Source organism: Lepidochelys olivacea, assembly GCF_965140295.1.
Source record: "Lepidochelys olivacea isolate rLepOli2 genome assembly, chromosome: 15".
Classification (NCBI taxonomy): Eukaryota; Metazoa; Chordata; order Testudines; family Cheloniidae; genus Lepidochelys; species Lepidochelys olivacea.
This window is the reverse complement of record NC_140425.1, coordinates 16,101,427-16,116,789: the sequence shown is the minus strand read 5'-3', so window position 1 is coordinate 16,116,789 and position 15,363 is coordinate 16,101,427. Positions and strand designations below refer to the sequence as shown.

The window sequence follows — 15,363 nt, the reverse complement described above, 5'->3', positions numbered from 1 at the left end:
GTGCCCCTCACTCTATGGGCCAGATTTGGACGCTTATTCCCCTGAGTCCTGAGCTGTTCAGCCAATAGCCCATTGACTCTAATGAGGCTTCTTGAAGAATGACTAAAGGGAGAAAACGGGAGCCGGAATCTGCCCCCTGCGAGGGCAGAGTGTGACTCAATACTAACTCACAGAGCAGACTGGTCTCTGCAGGGCTGGTGACCCAGCTGAGCATTGAGCCAGCCTAGCCCTGCTGGTCTGTTGGGAGCTGCCAGGATCCCAGCACAAGCAGGGCTGGCTGCAGACCCACGGGGGTTTGCATTACGCTCTCATGCAGCCCATGATCCCCAGTGATTCCCTAACACAACGTGTGCTCTGCAGAGAGATTTGTGCAGCAGCAATTGTCACCCCTCCCAGAAGGCTGGCTGAGAGCCAGAGTGACCCGTGTTAGGGGAGAACAATCACAGCTTGGGTAATGATCCCTCTGTGACATCTCTCCCCCTCCCCTGATCTCCATGATATTACACGTCACTCAGCGTTACTTCTCCCTTAGCTTGTCTGAAACCCCAAAGCCAACGAGATCCCTACTAAAAAGAAAACCATATTGGCTGATAAAAGGTAAGTTTATTTTATTGGAAGATTATGTGAATATTGCAATTAATACATCAGGAGAAAAGGGGACAGAAGAAGTTAAACCCTTCAGAGTCACAGCGATAGTCAAATTTTTCCGATTTTATTTATATCGTAACAAGGCTGCATCAGAGACTAAAGCAGGAAGGACAGTTCTAGGGAATGCAGGGGGTGAGAGCAGTGGGGACATGGGAATAAAGACAGGTGTCATATGGATTGGTAAAATCTCCCACCTTAAAGAGGAAGGAGTTTTGCTGGAAATCAGCATTATGGGAATGCTACAGACAGATCCTGGTTCCCTTGGGGAACCCCCTACAGACTGACTCGGGAACCAGCTGAGCCCCCTGTGGTCAGAGGGTTAAGAACACTCTGAGCTCTTCAGGGACTTCTCGAAGTTCTTCCCATCGTGTGTCACCTGGCAGGTGTAGGTCTCATGAGTCTTCCACTTTGATGCATCCAGAGACAGGTAACTGCTGGCCATGAACTTGTTGTCACTCTGTTTGGATGGCTTGGTCGTCTCCACTCCAGTGGAGATCTGCTGGCCGTCAGCTTTCCAAGTGACTTGGACTGAGCCTGGGTAAAAGCTGCCCAGCAGACAGACCAGTGTGGCTTTGCTCTTTGTTTTGATCTCTTCCGAGGATGGAGGGAAGAGGTGCACGGTAGGAGATGCCTTTGGCTGACCTACAAAACAAGGAGATTCAGTGTTAGAAAACCCAAATCCAGAGATTGCCAGTGCAGAATGTTCGACATTCCAGATCTCTGCCGTGTAACAAATCCAACTTTTCAGAAGTGCCCTGGGCAGGGTGATGATCTGAGATGTAAGATGTTTTTCTGGTTAGGCACAGGACTAGGAATCAGGGACCCAATCCTTGGTCTCTCACGTGCTTCCTTAGTGAACCTGGCCTAGTTAGTCACTGTCCCTATGCCTGTAAAAGAGGATATCACTTTACTCATTCTTTTTGTCCCTTGAATCACTGAAGGCTTGATCCCATATTCCTCCTACACAGGTATTTCCTATTGACTTCAAATAACAACTTGGGGCCTGCAAGAGGTACAGTGTTGGTGCTAAAGGGAAGAAAAATCAATTGGTGTGAAAGGGAGTAGAGAATTGCATTGCAATCTGTATGCACTGGACTTCTCGCAAGAGCCTTTCACAAAGGAATGCTGCAGCTGATTCTGCATTGTGCTGCATTTTAGAAATCTAAAAGCAGCTTTCTAAGGATTTTGTACTATGTTCTGGTTATTTATTCAGCGTTATTTCTTAGGGTCTAAGCTTCGCTTCGAGTTTAATGTGTGTGGTTAGGGCATCAGAAGCCACTTCAGTGCCCAGAGAGGAATCCAGGGTAACCCACATTTTTCCTTGTGGAACAAACCTATAAAACGTAATAACAAAGCAACCAGAATGATCCAAAGGATGGGATAGGGGGTCTCGACACGTTTCAGAGTGTTTCATATAATGTACCGTAAAATTCTATGGAGTTCAAGTAAGAGACTTTTTTTCTTTTTTTAACTATTCTATGGTATTCTATAGCAGGAAGAAAGTCTCTATATATTAAATTCTGCAAGTTGGGTCAATAAAGCTGTTCAGCAGTTATCATCGTCTGTCACATTCTGCAGGCCTTTCTACTAAGGGAACGTACGTTTGAAAAAGACCTCAACGGGAAATAATCTCCTTAACTCCTCCTGTGATATGCCGGCTGCTGAATAGCCTCGTTACCAAGTCGGCTTGTTGCTGAACCATTTTCAGAAGTTCGTAATGTACAGACTCCTGTATGGGACGAATCCCAGCCAAAGGACTGGAGCCAGTATGTGTCTAAGTGCCTTGCTGGATGCGGGGCCAAGACAAGCAAAAGGGACATTGCAAAATATCACAGTATTGGTTGATGTCAGGGTGGGTACAGAGTAGAGTCCCCTGCGCCCACGTATGATGTTGTGCTATGTTACTGCATGGAGCTATGGAGACAATAAGGGACCTCCTGGCTTAGGAATGGACACACAAGTTTGTGGCATTTTTAACCCCCTAGTAAAAGGCACCCATGAACGCCAGAAGTTTTGTCATTCAATTGGCAGTGTAGCCAAAGCCGATGTAAAGTCTGCTGGCAGCCCTAGAATACCAGTCTAGGAAGGCATCCAGCCTTTCCAGACTGGCCAGCAATCTTGTTAGTGTGCTCCAGGCTTGAGAGAGGCAATTAGTGCAGTCTCTTTCAAGCCCTCTCCCCGCGCAGTCTGGTCCAACCTCACTCCATTTATCTGCAACTCTCCATATTTCAAAGGTGTCCCTCAGCATTGTCAGAAAATCAGGTCTGAGTGGTATTCCCAAACTGAAATCCACGATAGCTACAGTCGTCCAAGGGACAGTGGAACTGATCCTCTGGGTCATGAGTAAGTCACTCATTGCAGTTACACTCGCTCAGTGTAAGTGTAAATCCGTGTAGTTCCATTACTGCCAAGGGGGCTACACTGATTTACACCACATGAGCATTTGCTCTCATATTTTTAAGATTACATCAATCTCTTATCTCGTTCTCAATTAGCAATTCTACAAAAAGGGCTGGTCAAAAATGACTCACTCTATCTCCTGTCAGTTAACAATTGGGGTTTTATTTCAACGGACGTTTTGACGGAAAGTGTCTCATGTCGAAGGAATTTCTGGTTGGAAACTCAAAACCAAAAGGTTTCTGCAGATATCTGGGGACTTTTTCCCCTGTTTTCAGTAATTATTTTGTGAAAATGTTTCATTTTTTATTTTTTTTTGCCAAAAATCTATTTTCTGCTGAGAATTTTGACAAAAATAAAATTTTTAATTTTTGTTGAAATTTTCCAGAAAATGAAACCCATTTAGTGACTAACTCTTACCAAAATGAATAGTCTTCAAACTACTCCAGAAGATCAGATTTCAAATCACAAAGGACAAATTATTTTTAGATCAGATTAGATTTCAAGGGGTTGTACAACTATTTTAAGAAGGTTTAGATGCGTTTTGAGGGGCATCTATTGAAAACAAAGGGACTATGTTGTTTTAGCTGGCTGAGAATCTGGCCCTTGGTTTCTTTCACATATTGGAAAAACCCAGTGCGAATAAGTAAGAAATGTCTAGTCCATGAAAACCAAAAACAAGGTAGAAAATATTTTCTTTTAGATGCTAACACCAGTTATTTAAAAATTGGGACCCAACAGCAAAATCTGGGTAGGTTTCATGGGCAAATTCAGAAACCTGTTCATTGGGAAAAGATAAAAAAAACATCCAGCATGGGACATCTACACCCTGTTCTGAGTCCGGACGGGCTAAATATTGTTCTCAACACCGTAAGAAGGTCTGAGTGTATAGTAAGAGGAGACCCAAGCCTGGATCAAAGGCAGAAAAGGAGGAAAAAATCATGGAAACATTGCAGTCTTGGCATTGAGAAGGAAAGTTGGAGTGTAATTCAGTGACTTACCAAGGACGGTCAGCTGGGTCCCTCCACCGAAGACATACCACAGTGACACACGGCTGTACAAAAACCAGTCATGTTCAATGGCAAGGAAAGGTCTCTACCACTGCACTTGTGGAGAAAATGACCATGGAACAACTTCTGATGGACCTCCATGAGTGGGAATGTTCATCCTTTCTGGAGAAGCTCATAGTACAATTGATTGATTGAATGAAGATCCATTGGGAGGTGAAGCACTGGAGTATTCCTTGGGAGAGCTGACATGGGGTCAAATCCTGGTCCACGCATGCGCACCACATAAGAGAGCAGAAGATTGTCTTGTTGTTAAGCCACTGGAGTGGGAATCAGGAGACGGGGGTTCAAGTCCTGGCTCTGCCAAAGACTTTCTTTGTGCCCTTGGGCAAGCCACATAATCTCTGTGCCTCAATATCCTATCTATAAAATGGGGATAGTACTTCCCTATTTCACAGGGGTGCTGTAAGGATAAATTCTTTTATGACTGTGAGATGCTCATGTTGGATATACCCTGTTTCTAAAACACGTGTCTGTAACCCACACCCCTGGGAGCACTGGCCTCTCTAAAGACATAGTGTAAAAACTCTCCTAACACCACACCAACAAGTGTCTGCAAAGACACAGATCTGCCATGCTGGGGCTGCACGTGTGTGGATAGGAAACCAACACCATGTGCTGTCCTCGTCTCATCTGGATAGTGCAGCCTTCCCTGCACCTATCAGTAAGAAGCTACCACATCCTGCCTTACCTGATCAGATAGTCCATAGGGCCAGGGGTCACTCTGAAGAAGCTGCATCATCATGTTCTGTCTTGCATTTGGCTGGTGAAGTCTCCACACTGGACGTGTCCAAGGACCAAGTAAATAATGCTCAAGATCCATGTGCCATGAAACCAATCACCACCATCCTCTGCTGCAACCCTGTTAGTACCAATACAAGGCAATGTTGGGATCAATGTCCAGTGTGCAGCAGAGATGAGTGCTTCTGTGAAGGGAGCCCCCCATTTGCCTTGAGAAATTATCAGAGTGTCCCCAACGACAGCCATGTGCTCTGTATTTCCCAGCTGTTCTCAGCAGTAAATCCCAGCGCTGTTTCCCTGGACAGAGCTGCCATGAGACTCCCACCATTGCTGGCTATTCCCTCCCCCTGACCTTAGGGAAGCCACTCTGGTGCCTGCTGCCCAGCAGAGTGTGGGCGTGTGGTGCCCCTCTCGCCAAAGGCAGGGCCAGTAAACATCCAGGCTGTGAGCTGTGTCCATGCTCAGCTGGTTTCTTATGAATTAAACCAGGGCCCTGGACCCTCCCTCTGACTGTAAACACGAACCCCCCCTTAGTGCCTGGTGTGTGTCAGCTCAGCACGGCCAGGGGCGTGAATGGTACCAGCCTAATTTCCTCATTAATGGGCCCTAGTTGAAGCCAAGGCTCACATGCTGTGTTTGACACTTGATCCGGCACCTACTGGAGTTGGTGGGGAAGCTCCTGTGACTTCAGTGGCTCAGGCTCAGACCCTGGGAGAATTCCCTGGGTAGTGGAGGGCAGGCCTGAGCCGCCAGCAAATGTGCCCAAGTCCCATTGTCAGAAGCGACATAAGCACTAGGGGACAGAAAGTTAAAGGTATTTAAGCACCTATAGTTACAGGCAGGCGCCTAGTGGGATTTTCAAAAGCAGCTAGCTGACAAACCCCCATTCATTTCATTGCCTTTTAAATCTGGCCCTTACGCTCCTAAGTCCTATTGACTTTCAGTTGAACTTAGACTCTTAATGCAGTGAGTCACTTTTGAAAATACCCTAAATACTTCATGCAGTTTTTCAGTCCATTCGTCAGTCTATTGCTGTTCACGTGTGCAAGGGAACAGGACCAATTACTAAACATTGAGCAAAGGAAGTGAATCGCTTTCCAGAGCCCTTTTGTCAATGAAGTAGTGTGAAAATCGTCGCACGCTCTGGGTTCTAGTAGTGCACTGATTGGCACATGCGCGCGCTCTCTCTCCCTCTCTCTCTCTGATCCTTTCACTCTCCGACTTGCATTGTAGGGGCCTGAAAACTTCTGAGAGCCATTGTCTGCTCTGTGCTCTGCACTCTCTTGGTACTCTACAAATCATCATCTGAATATCTTAAGCCCCCCAAGTACAGACGTGTGTGTGTGAGGGTGTTGGGATGGTAGGACAAATCGGTGTGGGGATGTTAAAAATACTTATTCATAAAACCATCATTCTTTAAAACTCATCCATAGTGCAGCCTCCCTCAGCTCCCCTTGCCCCTTATTCGTTTCTGGAGGAGGTGGAAGTGCATGACAACCGCTCTCCATGAGGCAAGTTCCCAGCTGTACACAGGGTGCATGCTGCTGTCTGGGAAGGGTGGGACAGACTCCAGGGCGCCCCTCAGAGTATCCAGTCTCACATGCAACATGAAACTGATCCCTGGACCCCCAGCTCCATTTATGGGTTTTAAGGGATCACAAACTGACTGCTTTGGCCCCTCAAGGCCCAAACTGTGCAACACACAAAACGTACTAAGGGCCACAGTGTTGTGCACCCAGAGAATGCAGATCATCAGGAATGCTCTGATTTAGTTCTAAATAATGAGGCTTTTCAAATGGAATAGCTTGACTCTGAAGGCTCCGAAAGCACTTCACACACTTACACAGCTGGCCACACTGGGCATGAGGGTGCCCCCCTTCCTCTCCGGCTGAAACACAGCAGGTGTCACCCAGGGGCCAACAGGACGAGTTTCTTTCAGGCAGATTTCCATGTACAGCTGCCCCTGAAGGGAGGGCCGGTTGGGTGGGTAGAGAGCTGTCGGCCAGGTTGGTGTTGGCAGGATATTGAAGGCCACTCTTCCAAAGAGGGGTTTGTGTCTCTACTGACCAGAAGTAGCCAGGAGCTCTGTTTGCAGCCTATCCGAGAGAACAGTCTGCAGGACTGTCGTGCCCCTCACTCTATGGGCCAGATTTAGACGCTTGTTCCCGAGTGTTGACTTGTTCAGCCAATAGCCCCAATGACTCCAATGAGGCTTCTTGAAGAATGACTAATGCTCAGGGAGAAGACAGGAGCTGGAGTCTGCCCCTTGCGAGGGCAGAGGGTGACTCAATACTAACTCACAGAGCGGACTGCTCTTTGCAAGGCTAGTGACCCAGCTGAGCATTGAGCCAGCCTAGCCCTGCTGGTCTGTTGGGAGCTGCCAGGATCCCAGCACAAGCAGGGCTGGCTGCAGACCCACGGGGGTTTGCATTACGCTCTCATGCAGCCCACGATCCCCCAGTGATTCCCTAACACAGCGTGTGCTCTGGAGAGAGATTTGTGCAGCAGCAATTGTCACCCCTCCCAGAAGGCTGGCTGAGAGCCAGAGTGACCAGTGTTAGGGGAGAACTGTCACAGCTTGGGTAATGATTCCTCTGTGACATCTCTCCCCCTCCTCTGATCTCCATGATATTACATGTCACTAAGCATTACTTCTCCCTTAGCTTGTTTGAAACCCCAAAGCCAACGAGATCCCTACTAAAAAGAAAACCATATTGGCTGATAAAAGGTAAGTTTATTTTATTGGAAGATTATGTGAATATTGCAATTAATACACAAGATGTAAAAGGGACAGAAGAAGTTAAACTCTTCACAGATACAGCAATAGTCAATTTTTTCCAATTTTATTAATATCGTAACAAGGCTGCATCAGAGACTAAAGCAGGAAGGACATTTCCAGGGAATGCAGGGGGTGAGAGCAGTGGGGACATGGGAATAAAGACAGGTGTCATATGGATTGGTAAAATCCCCCACCTAAAAGAGGAAGCAGATTTGCTGGAAATCGGCATTATGGGAATGCTACAGAGAGATCCTGGCTCCCTTGGGGAACCCCCTACAGACTGACACGGGAACCGGCCGAGCCCTCCGGGGGTCAGAGGGTTAAGAACACTCTGAGCTCTTCAGGGACTTCTCGAAGTTCTTCCCATCGTGTGTCACCTGGCAGGTGTAGGTCTCATGAGTCTTCCACTTTGATGCATCCAGAGACAGGTAACTGCTGGCCATGAACTTGTTGTCACTCTGTTTGGATGGCTTGGTCGTCTCCACTCCAGTGGAGATCTGCTGGCCGTCAGCTTTCCAAGTGACTTGGACTGAGCCTGGGTAAAAGCTGCCCAGCAGACAGACCAGTGTGGCTTTGCTCTTTGTTTTGATCTCTTCCGAGGATGGAGGGAAGAGGTGCACGGTAGGAGATGCCTTTGGCTGACCTACAAGACAAAGAGATTCAGTGTTAGAAAACCCAAATCCAGAGACTGCCAGTGCAGAATGTTCAACGTTCCAGATCTCTGCCGTGTAAGAAATCCAACTTTTCAGAAGTGCCGTGGGCAGAGTAATTATCTGAGATGTAAGATGCTCTTCTAGTTAAGGCACAGGACTAGGAATCAGGGACCCAATCCTTGGTCTCTCACGTGCTTCCTTAGTGAACCTGGCCTAGTTAGTAACTGTCCCTATGCCTGTAAAAGGGGATATCACTTTACTCATTCTTTTTGTCCCTTGAATCACTGAAGGCTTGATCCCATATTCCTCCTACACAGGTATCTCCTACTGACTTCAGATAACAACTTGGGGCCTGAAGGGGTACAGTGTTGGTGCTAAAGGGAAGAAAAATCAATTGGTGTTAAAGGGAGTAGAGAATTGCATTGCAATCTGTATGCACTGGACTTCTCGCAAGAGCCTTTCACAAAGGAATGCTGCAGCTGATTCTGCATTGTGCTGCATTTTAGAAATCTAAAAGCAGCTTTCTAAAGCTTTTGGATGACGTTGTACTTACTAGTTTAAGGATATTTGTTAAGGTCTAAGCTTTACTTGGAGTTTAATGTGTGTGGTTAGGGCATTGGAAGCCACTTCAGTGCTCAGAGAGCAATCCGGGGTAACCTACATTTTCCCTTATGAAATAATCCTATAAAATGTAATTACAAAGCAAGCAACATGATCCAAAGAATGGGGCAGAGAGCTAGACAAGTTTAAGAGTGTTTCATATAAAGTACCATAAAATTCTATGGAGTTCTAAAAGAAAGATTTTTTTTTTAACCATCCTATGGTAGGAATAAAGTCTATACCTTAAATTCTGCAAGATGGGTCAATAAACCTATTAAGCAGTTATCATTGTCTGTCACACTCTGCAGGCCTTTCTACTAAGGGACCGCACTTTTGAATAAGACCTCAATGGGAAATAACCTCCTAACTCCTCCTGTGATATGGCGGCTGCTGAACAGCAGCCTTGTTACCAAGCTGGCTTGTTGCTGAAATGTTTTCAGAAGCTTGTAATGTACAGACTCCTGTACGGGACCAATTGCAGCCAAAGGACTCGAGCCAGTATGTGTCTAAGTGCCTTGCTGGATCAGGGTTCAAGACGAGCAAAAGGGACAATGCAAAATATCACAGTATTGGTTGATGTCAGGGTGGGTACAGAGTAGAGTCCCCTGCCCCCTTGCACGATGTTGTGCTATGTTACTGCAGGGAGCTATGGAGACAATAAGGGACCTCCTGGCTTAGGAAGGGACACACAAGTTTGCGGAATTTTCAACCCCCTAGTAAAAGGCACCTGCCTTCTAACTGGGGCCAAACTGAGCAACTCTTCCTCATTCCAGGTAGCACCCTACTCCACAAGGGGTCGGTCCCACTGACGTCAGTGGGCCTGTTTGAAGAGCAAGGTGCTACTCAGCAAGAGTAGGCTCAGTGCAGCCTGCGGGCTGTAGTTATTTCACGCTTTACACAGGTCAAAGAGACAAACAATGTTGTCTGAATTAGCACAGGCAGCCCTGATTTACAGAGCCCTGGCTAGCTGAGATCTATCTGCTCCTCAAGGTTTTGCTGTACCTGAAGCCTGCTGGCCCAGCCAGCATCCTGATTGTTGAGCTCTGAGCTTGGCAGCCCGAGAATGCAGCTTCTAGGAAGCCGTCCAGACTGGCCAGCAACCTCGTTAATGTGCTAAAGGCTTGAGAGAGGTAGTTAGTGCAGCCTCTTTCAAGCCCTCTCCCCCCTCCGGCTGCTCCAAGCCCACCCCATTTATCTGTAGCCCTCCATATTTCAAAGGTGTTGGGTGTCCCTCAGCACCTGCAGAAAAACAGGTCTGAGGGTATTTCCAGACTGAAGCTACAGCCATCCAAGGAACAATGGAACCGACCCTCCAGGTCAGGATTAAGTCAGTCAGTGCAATTACACTCACTCAGTGTAAGTGTAAATCAGTGTAGTTCCATTGTTGTCAAGGGGACTGTGTTCATTTAAACTCCATCAGGATTCGTTCTTATATCTGTAAAATTACATTGATCTCATATCTCGCTCGAAATTAGCAATTCTACAACTAGGGCTGTCAAAAATGACCCATCAAATCTCTTGTCAGTGAAAAACTGGGTTTTCATCTCAATGGAAATTTTTACAGAATGTGTTTGAGGTCAAAATATTTCTTGTTGGAAACGCAAAAACTCAGAACCAAAAGGTTTCTGTAAATATCTGGGGGTTTTCTTTTTCACCCAATAATTACTGAAAAGAGAGTGTTTGTTTTTTAAATTTTTTTCCTGCAAAAATCAATTTTCTGCTGAGAATTTAGACAAAAATAACAGTTTTCATTTTTGTTGAAATTTTCCAGAAATTGAAACCCCATTTTGTGACTAACTCTTGCCAAAATGAAAAGTCTTCAAACTACTCCAGAAGGTCAGATTTCAAATGACATGAAAATAATGTGTCCTTTCTCACATTACATTTCAAGGGATTGTACATCTATTTTAAGGAGGCTTCAGTGCATTTTGGTGGAGATCTATTGAAAGTAAAGGCACTATGTCGTTTTACCCTGGCTGAGAATTTGGCCCTTGGTTTCTTTCTCATTTTGGGAACACCCAGTGTGAATAAGGAATGTCTAGTCCATTAAAACAAAAAACATTTTCTTTTAAAATGTTTTCTTTTAAGATGCTAACACCAGTTATTTAAAAATTGGGACCCAGCAGCAAAATCTGGGTAGGTTTCATGGGCAAATTCAGAAATCTGTTCATTGGGAAAAGATAAGAAAAATCCAGCATGGGACATCTAAACCTTGTTCTGACTATCCACAGATTGAACATTGTTCTCAATCCTGTGGAAAAGTCTGTGCATAAAGAGAGAGGAGACCCAATGCTGGCTCTAAGAGAGAAAAGGAGGAAAAAAATCATGGAAATATGACAGTATTGGCATTGAGAAGGAAAGGCGGTGAGTAATTCAGTGACTTACCAAGGACGGTCAGCTGGGTTCCTCCACCGAAGACAATCCACAGTGACACAAGGCTGTACAAAAACCACTCATGTTCAATGGCAGGGAGAGGTTGCCACCGCTGCACGTGTGGAGAAAATAGACACAGGACGACAACTGGGATTTCCTTGAGGGCGAAGGTTCATCGTTTCTGGAGAAGCTCATAGTACAACTGATTGAATGAAGATCCATTGGGAGGTGAAGCAATGGAGTATTCCTTGGGAGAGCTGACATGGGGCCAAATTCTGGTCCCAGCATGCAGCCCACATAAGAGAGCAGAGGAGGGTCTTGTACTTAAGGCACTGGAGTGGGAGTCAGAAGATGGGTTCAAGTCCTGGTTCTGCCACAGACTGACTTTGTGCCCTAGGGCAAGTCACGTCATCTCTTGCCTTAGTTCCCCATCTGTAAAATGGGGATAGTACTTCCCTATTTCACAGGGGTGGTATAAGGATAAATTCCTTTAGGGCTGTGAGCTCCTCAGGTATGACAGTGATACAGGTCATAAACCTGCCTAGATAGAAGCAAATGAACTGTGTGCAAGGCAGCTGCTGCTGCACTGGGTTCCACTGTCCCTGTGCTCCACCAACACACCCACAGTCTGTGGATCTACAGATATGTCCAGCATGCCTGTGTGTGCTGCTGTGGATGGAGCTCCATCTAGCACCACTGTGGGTGGTGGAGGGGACGCAGAGAGTGTTTGAATTGGGGCTGCTAAGCTGTTGGTCCTTCCATTGCCAGCTGCCCCTCATAGGTCCCCAGGAGGGAGAGGCTGGCAGATTTATTTGGGATCCTGAGAGTGATCATGCTGAGCCACATTCAACCCTGCTACAATTATAGTGACTTGTGGGAATTCTACTAGAGAAGAATTAGGCCCATTTACTGTCAGTATTTAATGTATCCAATAGTGTATTTTATGTCGGCGTTACCCATGTTTCTAAAGCACGTGTCTGTAGCTCACACCCTGGGAGCACTGGCCTCTCTACAGACCTAGTCAGTGTCAAAACTATCCTAGCGTCACACCAACAAGCGTCAGCAAAGAAACAGATCTGCCATGCCGGGGCTGCATGAGTGTGGATAGGAGACCAACATCACATGTTGTCCTCGTCTCTCATGTGGACAGTGCAGCCTTCCCTGCACCCGTCAGTGAGACGCTACCCCATCCCATGACACATGATCCTGCCTTACCTGATCAGGATCTCCAGATAGTCCGTGGGCCAGGGGTTGCTCTGAAGAAACTGCACCCTCCTGTTCCGTCTCTCATTTGGCTGGTGAAGTCTCCACACCGGACATGTCCGAGGAACAAGTAAATAGTGCACAAGCTCCGTGGGCCATGAAAGCAATCACCACCATCCTCTGCTGGGACCCCATTCATCGATCGGATGCAGGTGTTCCTGGCGGTCTAGCTGGTAGCCAAGGTTCTGCATCTTGCATATGCTGGAAAATTCTCCATGCCCTGTTAGCACCAATACAAGGCAATGTTGGGATCAGTGTCCAGTGTGCAGCAGAGATGAGCACTTTCCTGAAGGGAGTCCCCCAGTTGCCTTTAGAAATTAACACAGTGTCCCCAACGACAGCCATGTGCTCTGTATTTCCCAGCTGTTCTCAGCAGTAAATCCCAGCGCTGTTTCCCTGGACGGAGCTGCCATGAGACTCGCACCATTGCTGGGCTAATCCCTCCCCCTCACCTTAGGGGAGCCGCACTGGTGCCTGCTGCCCAGCAGAGTGTGGGCGTGTGGTGCCCCTCTCGCCAAAGGCAGGGCCAGTAAACGTCCAGGCTGTGAGCTGTGTCCATGCTCAGCTGGTTTCTTATGAATTAAACCAGGGCCCTGGACCCTCCCTCTGACTGTAAATACGAACTCCCCCTTAGTGCCTGGTGTGTGTCAGCTCAGCACGGCCAGGGGAGTGAATGGTACCAGCCTAATTTCCTCACTAATGGGCCCTAGTTGAAGCCAAGGCTCACGTGCTGTGTTTGACACTTGATCCGGCACCTACTGGAGTTGGTGGGGAAGCTCCTGTGACTTCAGTGGTTGAGGCTCAGACCCTGGGAGAATTCCCTGGGTAGTGGAGGGCAGGCCTGAGCCGCTGGCAAATGTGCCCAAGTCCCATTGTCAGAAGCGACGTAAGCACTTGGGGACAGAGAGTTAAAGGTATTTAAGCACCTATAGTTACAGGCAGGCGCGTAGTGGGATTTTCAAAAGCAGCTAGCTGCCAAACCCTCATTCATTTCATTGCCTTTTAAATCTGGCCCTTAGGAAGCTAATTTGAATTGACTTTCAGTTGAACTTTAGACTTTTAATGGAGTTAGTCACTTTTGAAAATACCCTAAATACTTCATGTAGTTTTTCAGTCCATTCATCAGTCTATTGCAGTTCCCATGTGCAAGGGAACAGGCCCAGTTAATAAACTTTGAGCAAAGGAAGTTAATCTCTTTCCAGAGCTTTTTTGCCAATGGTGTGTGCTGATTTTTAACACTACTTCAATGGGGTCTAGCAACGAACTATTTATGGTACATGCGCGCTCTCTCTCTCTCAGACACGCTCTGTCCCATCCCTTCACTCTCATCCTTGCTTTGTCCCCTCTGTGCTCTGCACACTCTTGGTGCCCCACAGATCACTATATGGGATTCTTATCCTGCCATGTACAGTCCTGTGAGTGTGTTGGGATGGGGGCGGGGGGCGGCTCAGTCGGTCTGGGGATGTTAAAAATACTTTGTGAAGGTTAAAAAACCCTCATTGTTTAAAACTTCTCCGTAGTTCAGCCTCCCTCTGCTCCCCTTTCCCCTTATTCCCTTCTGTAGGAGATGGCAGTGCATGACTGGCCATCCATCTATCCATCAGTGTCACTCATATGGTGAGTGGGGGCAGCTTGATGGGATCTGACAAATACGTGGCATAAATGTATCCCTTTCCCTCCCTGGCCCCAGGACTGTAGGAGAATCAGGGTCCCTTGTGGCTGGCTGGCCCAACACGGCTCCGGGGTCCATCATAAACCCGCTCTGTGATGTGAGTTCCCAGCTGTACACATGGTGCATGCTGCTGTCTGGGAAGGGTGAGACAGACTCCAGAGCACCCCTCAGACAGAGTATCCTGTCTCACATGAAACCGATTCCCTAGCACAACTAATGGTTTTTTTAAGGGATGCAAACGGTCTGCTCTGGCCCATCAGGGCTCAAACTGTGCAGCGCCCCAGAAGTAACATGGGCCTGAGTGATACCAGAGAATCCAGAGCGTCAGCAATGTTCTGCTTTCACTTGAAAAGCATCTTGAATCTGAAGGCTCCCAAAGCACTTTACACATTTATGCAGCTGGTCATACTGGACATAAGTATGTCTGGCTGAAATGCAGCAGGTGTCACCCAGGGGCCAGCAGCACTTGCTTAATTCAGGCAGATTTCCATGTACAGCTGCCCCTGCTGGGAGGGCAGGTTGGGTACGTAGGGAGCTGTCATACAGGTTGGTGCTGGCAGAATATTAAAGGCCACTCTTCCAAAGGGGGGGGCTGTGTCTCTACAGATCAGAAGTAGCCAGAAGCTCTGTTTACAGCCTATCCCAGGGAACAGCCTGCAGCAGTGTGGTCCCCCTCACTCTATGGGCCAGATTTGGACACTTATTCCCCTAAGTGCTGACCTGTTCTGTCAATAGCCCATTGACTCCAATGAGGCTTGTTGAATCTGCCCCCTGCGAGGGCAGAGGGTGACTCAATACTAACTCACAGAGCAGACTGGTCTCTGCAGGGCTAGTGACCCAGCTGAGCATTGAGCCAGCCTAGCCCTGCTGGTCTGTTGGGAGCTGCCAGGATCCCAGCACAAGCAGGGCTGGCTGCAGAGCCATGGGGGTTTGCATTACACTCTCATGCAGCCCACGATCCCCCAGTGATTCCCTAACACAATGTGTGCTCTGGAGAGAGATTTGTGCAGCAGCAATTGTCACCCCTCCCAGAAGGCTGGCTGAGAGCCAGAGTGACCCGTGTTAGGGGAGAACAGTCACAGCTTGGGTAATGATCCCTCTGTGACATCTCTCCCCCTCCCCTGATCTCCATGATATTACACGTCACTCAGTGTTACTTTTCCCTTAGCT

At 47.4% G+C, this 15,363-nt stretch overlaps 1 protein-coding gene and 1 gene segment (V, D, J or C); both read right to left on the bottom strand.

The window, feature by feature from the left end:
* Window positions 1–967: 967 nt before the first annotated feature.
* Window positions 968–4,820, bottom strand: LOC311531430 (immunoglobulin lambda constant 1-like). The segment is given in 3 exons: window positions 4,804–4,820; window positions 4,047–4,099; window positions 968–1,290 (listed from the first exon to the last, which is right to left on the bottom strand).
* A 2,900-nt stretch (window positions 4,821–7,720) lies between these two features.
* LOC311531648 (immunoglobulin lambda-1 light chain-like) overlaps window positions 7,721–15,363 on the bottom strand; it is a gene marked incomplete at its 5' end in the record, with an annotated part of 46,616 nt that continues 38,973 nt past the window's right edge. Inside the window, one exon of the mRNA XM_084649208.1 lies at window positions 7,721–8,320. Coding sequence (XP_084505334.1) covers window positions 7,953–8,320 — 368 coding nt within the window. The 3' untranslated portion in view covers window positions 7,721–7,952. The remainder of the gene's footprint in view (window positions 8,321–15,363) is intronic.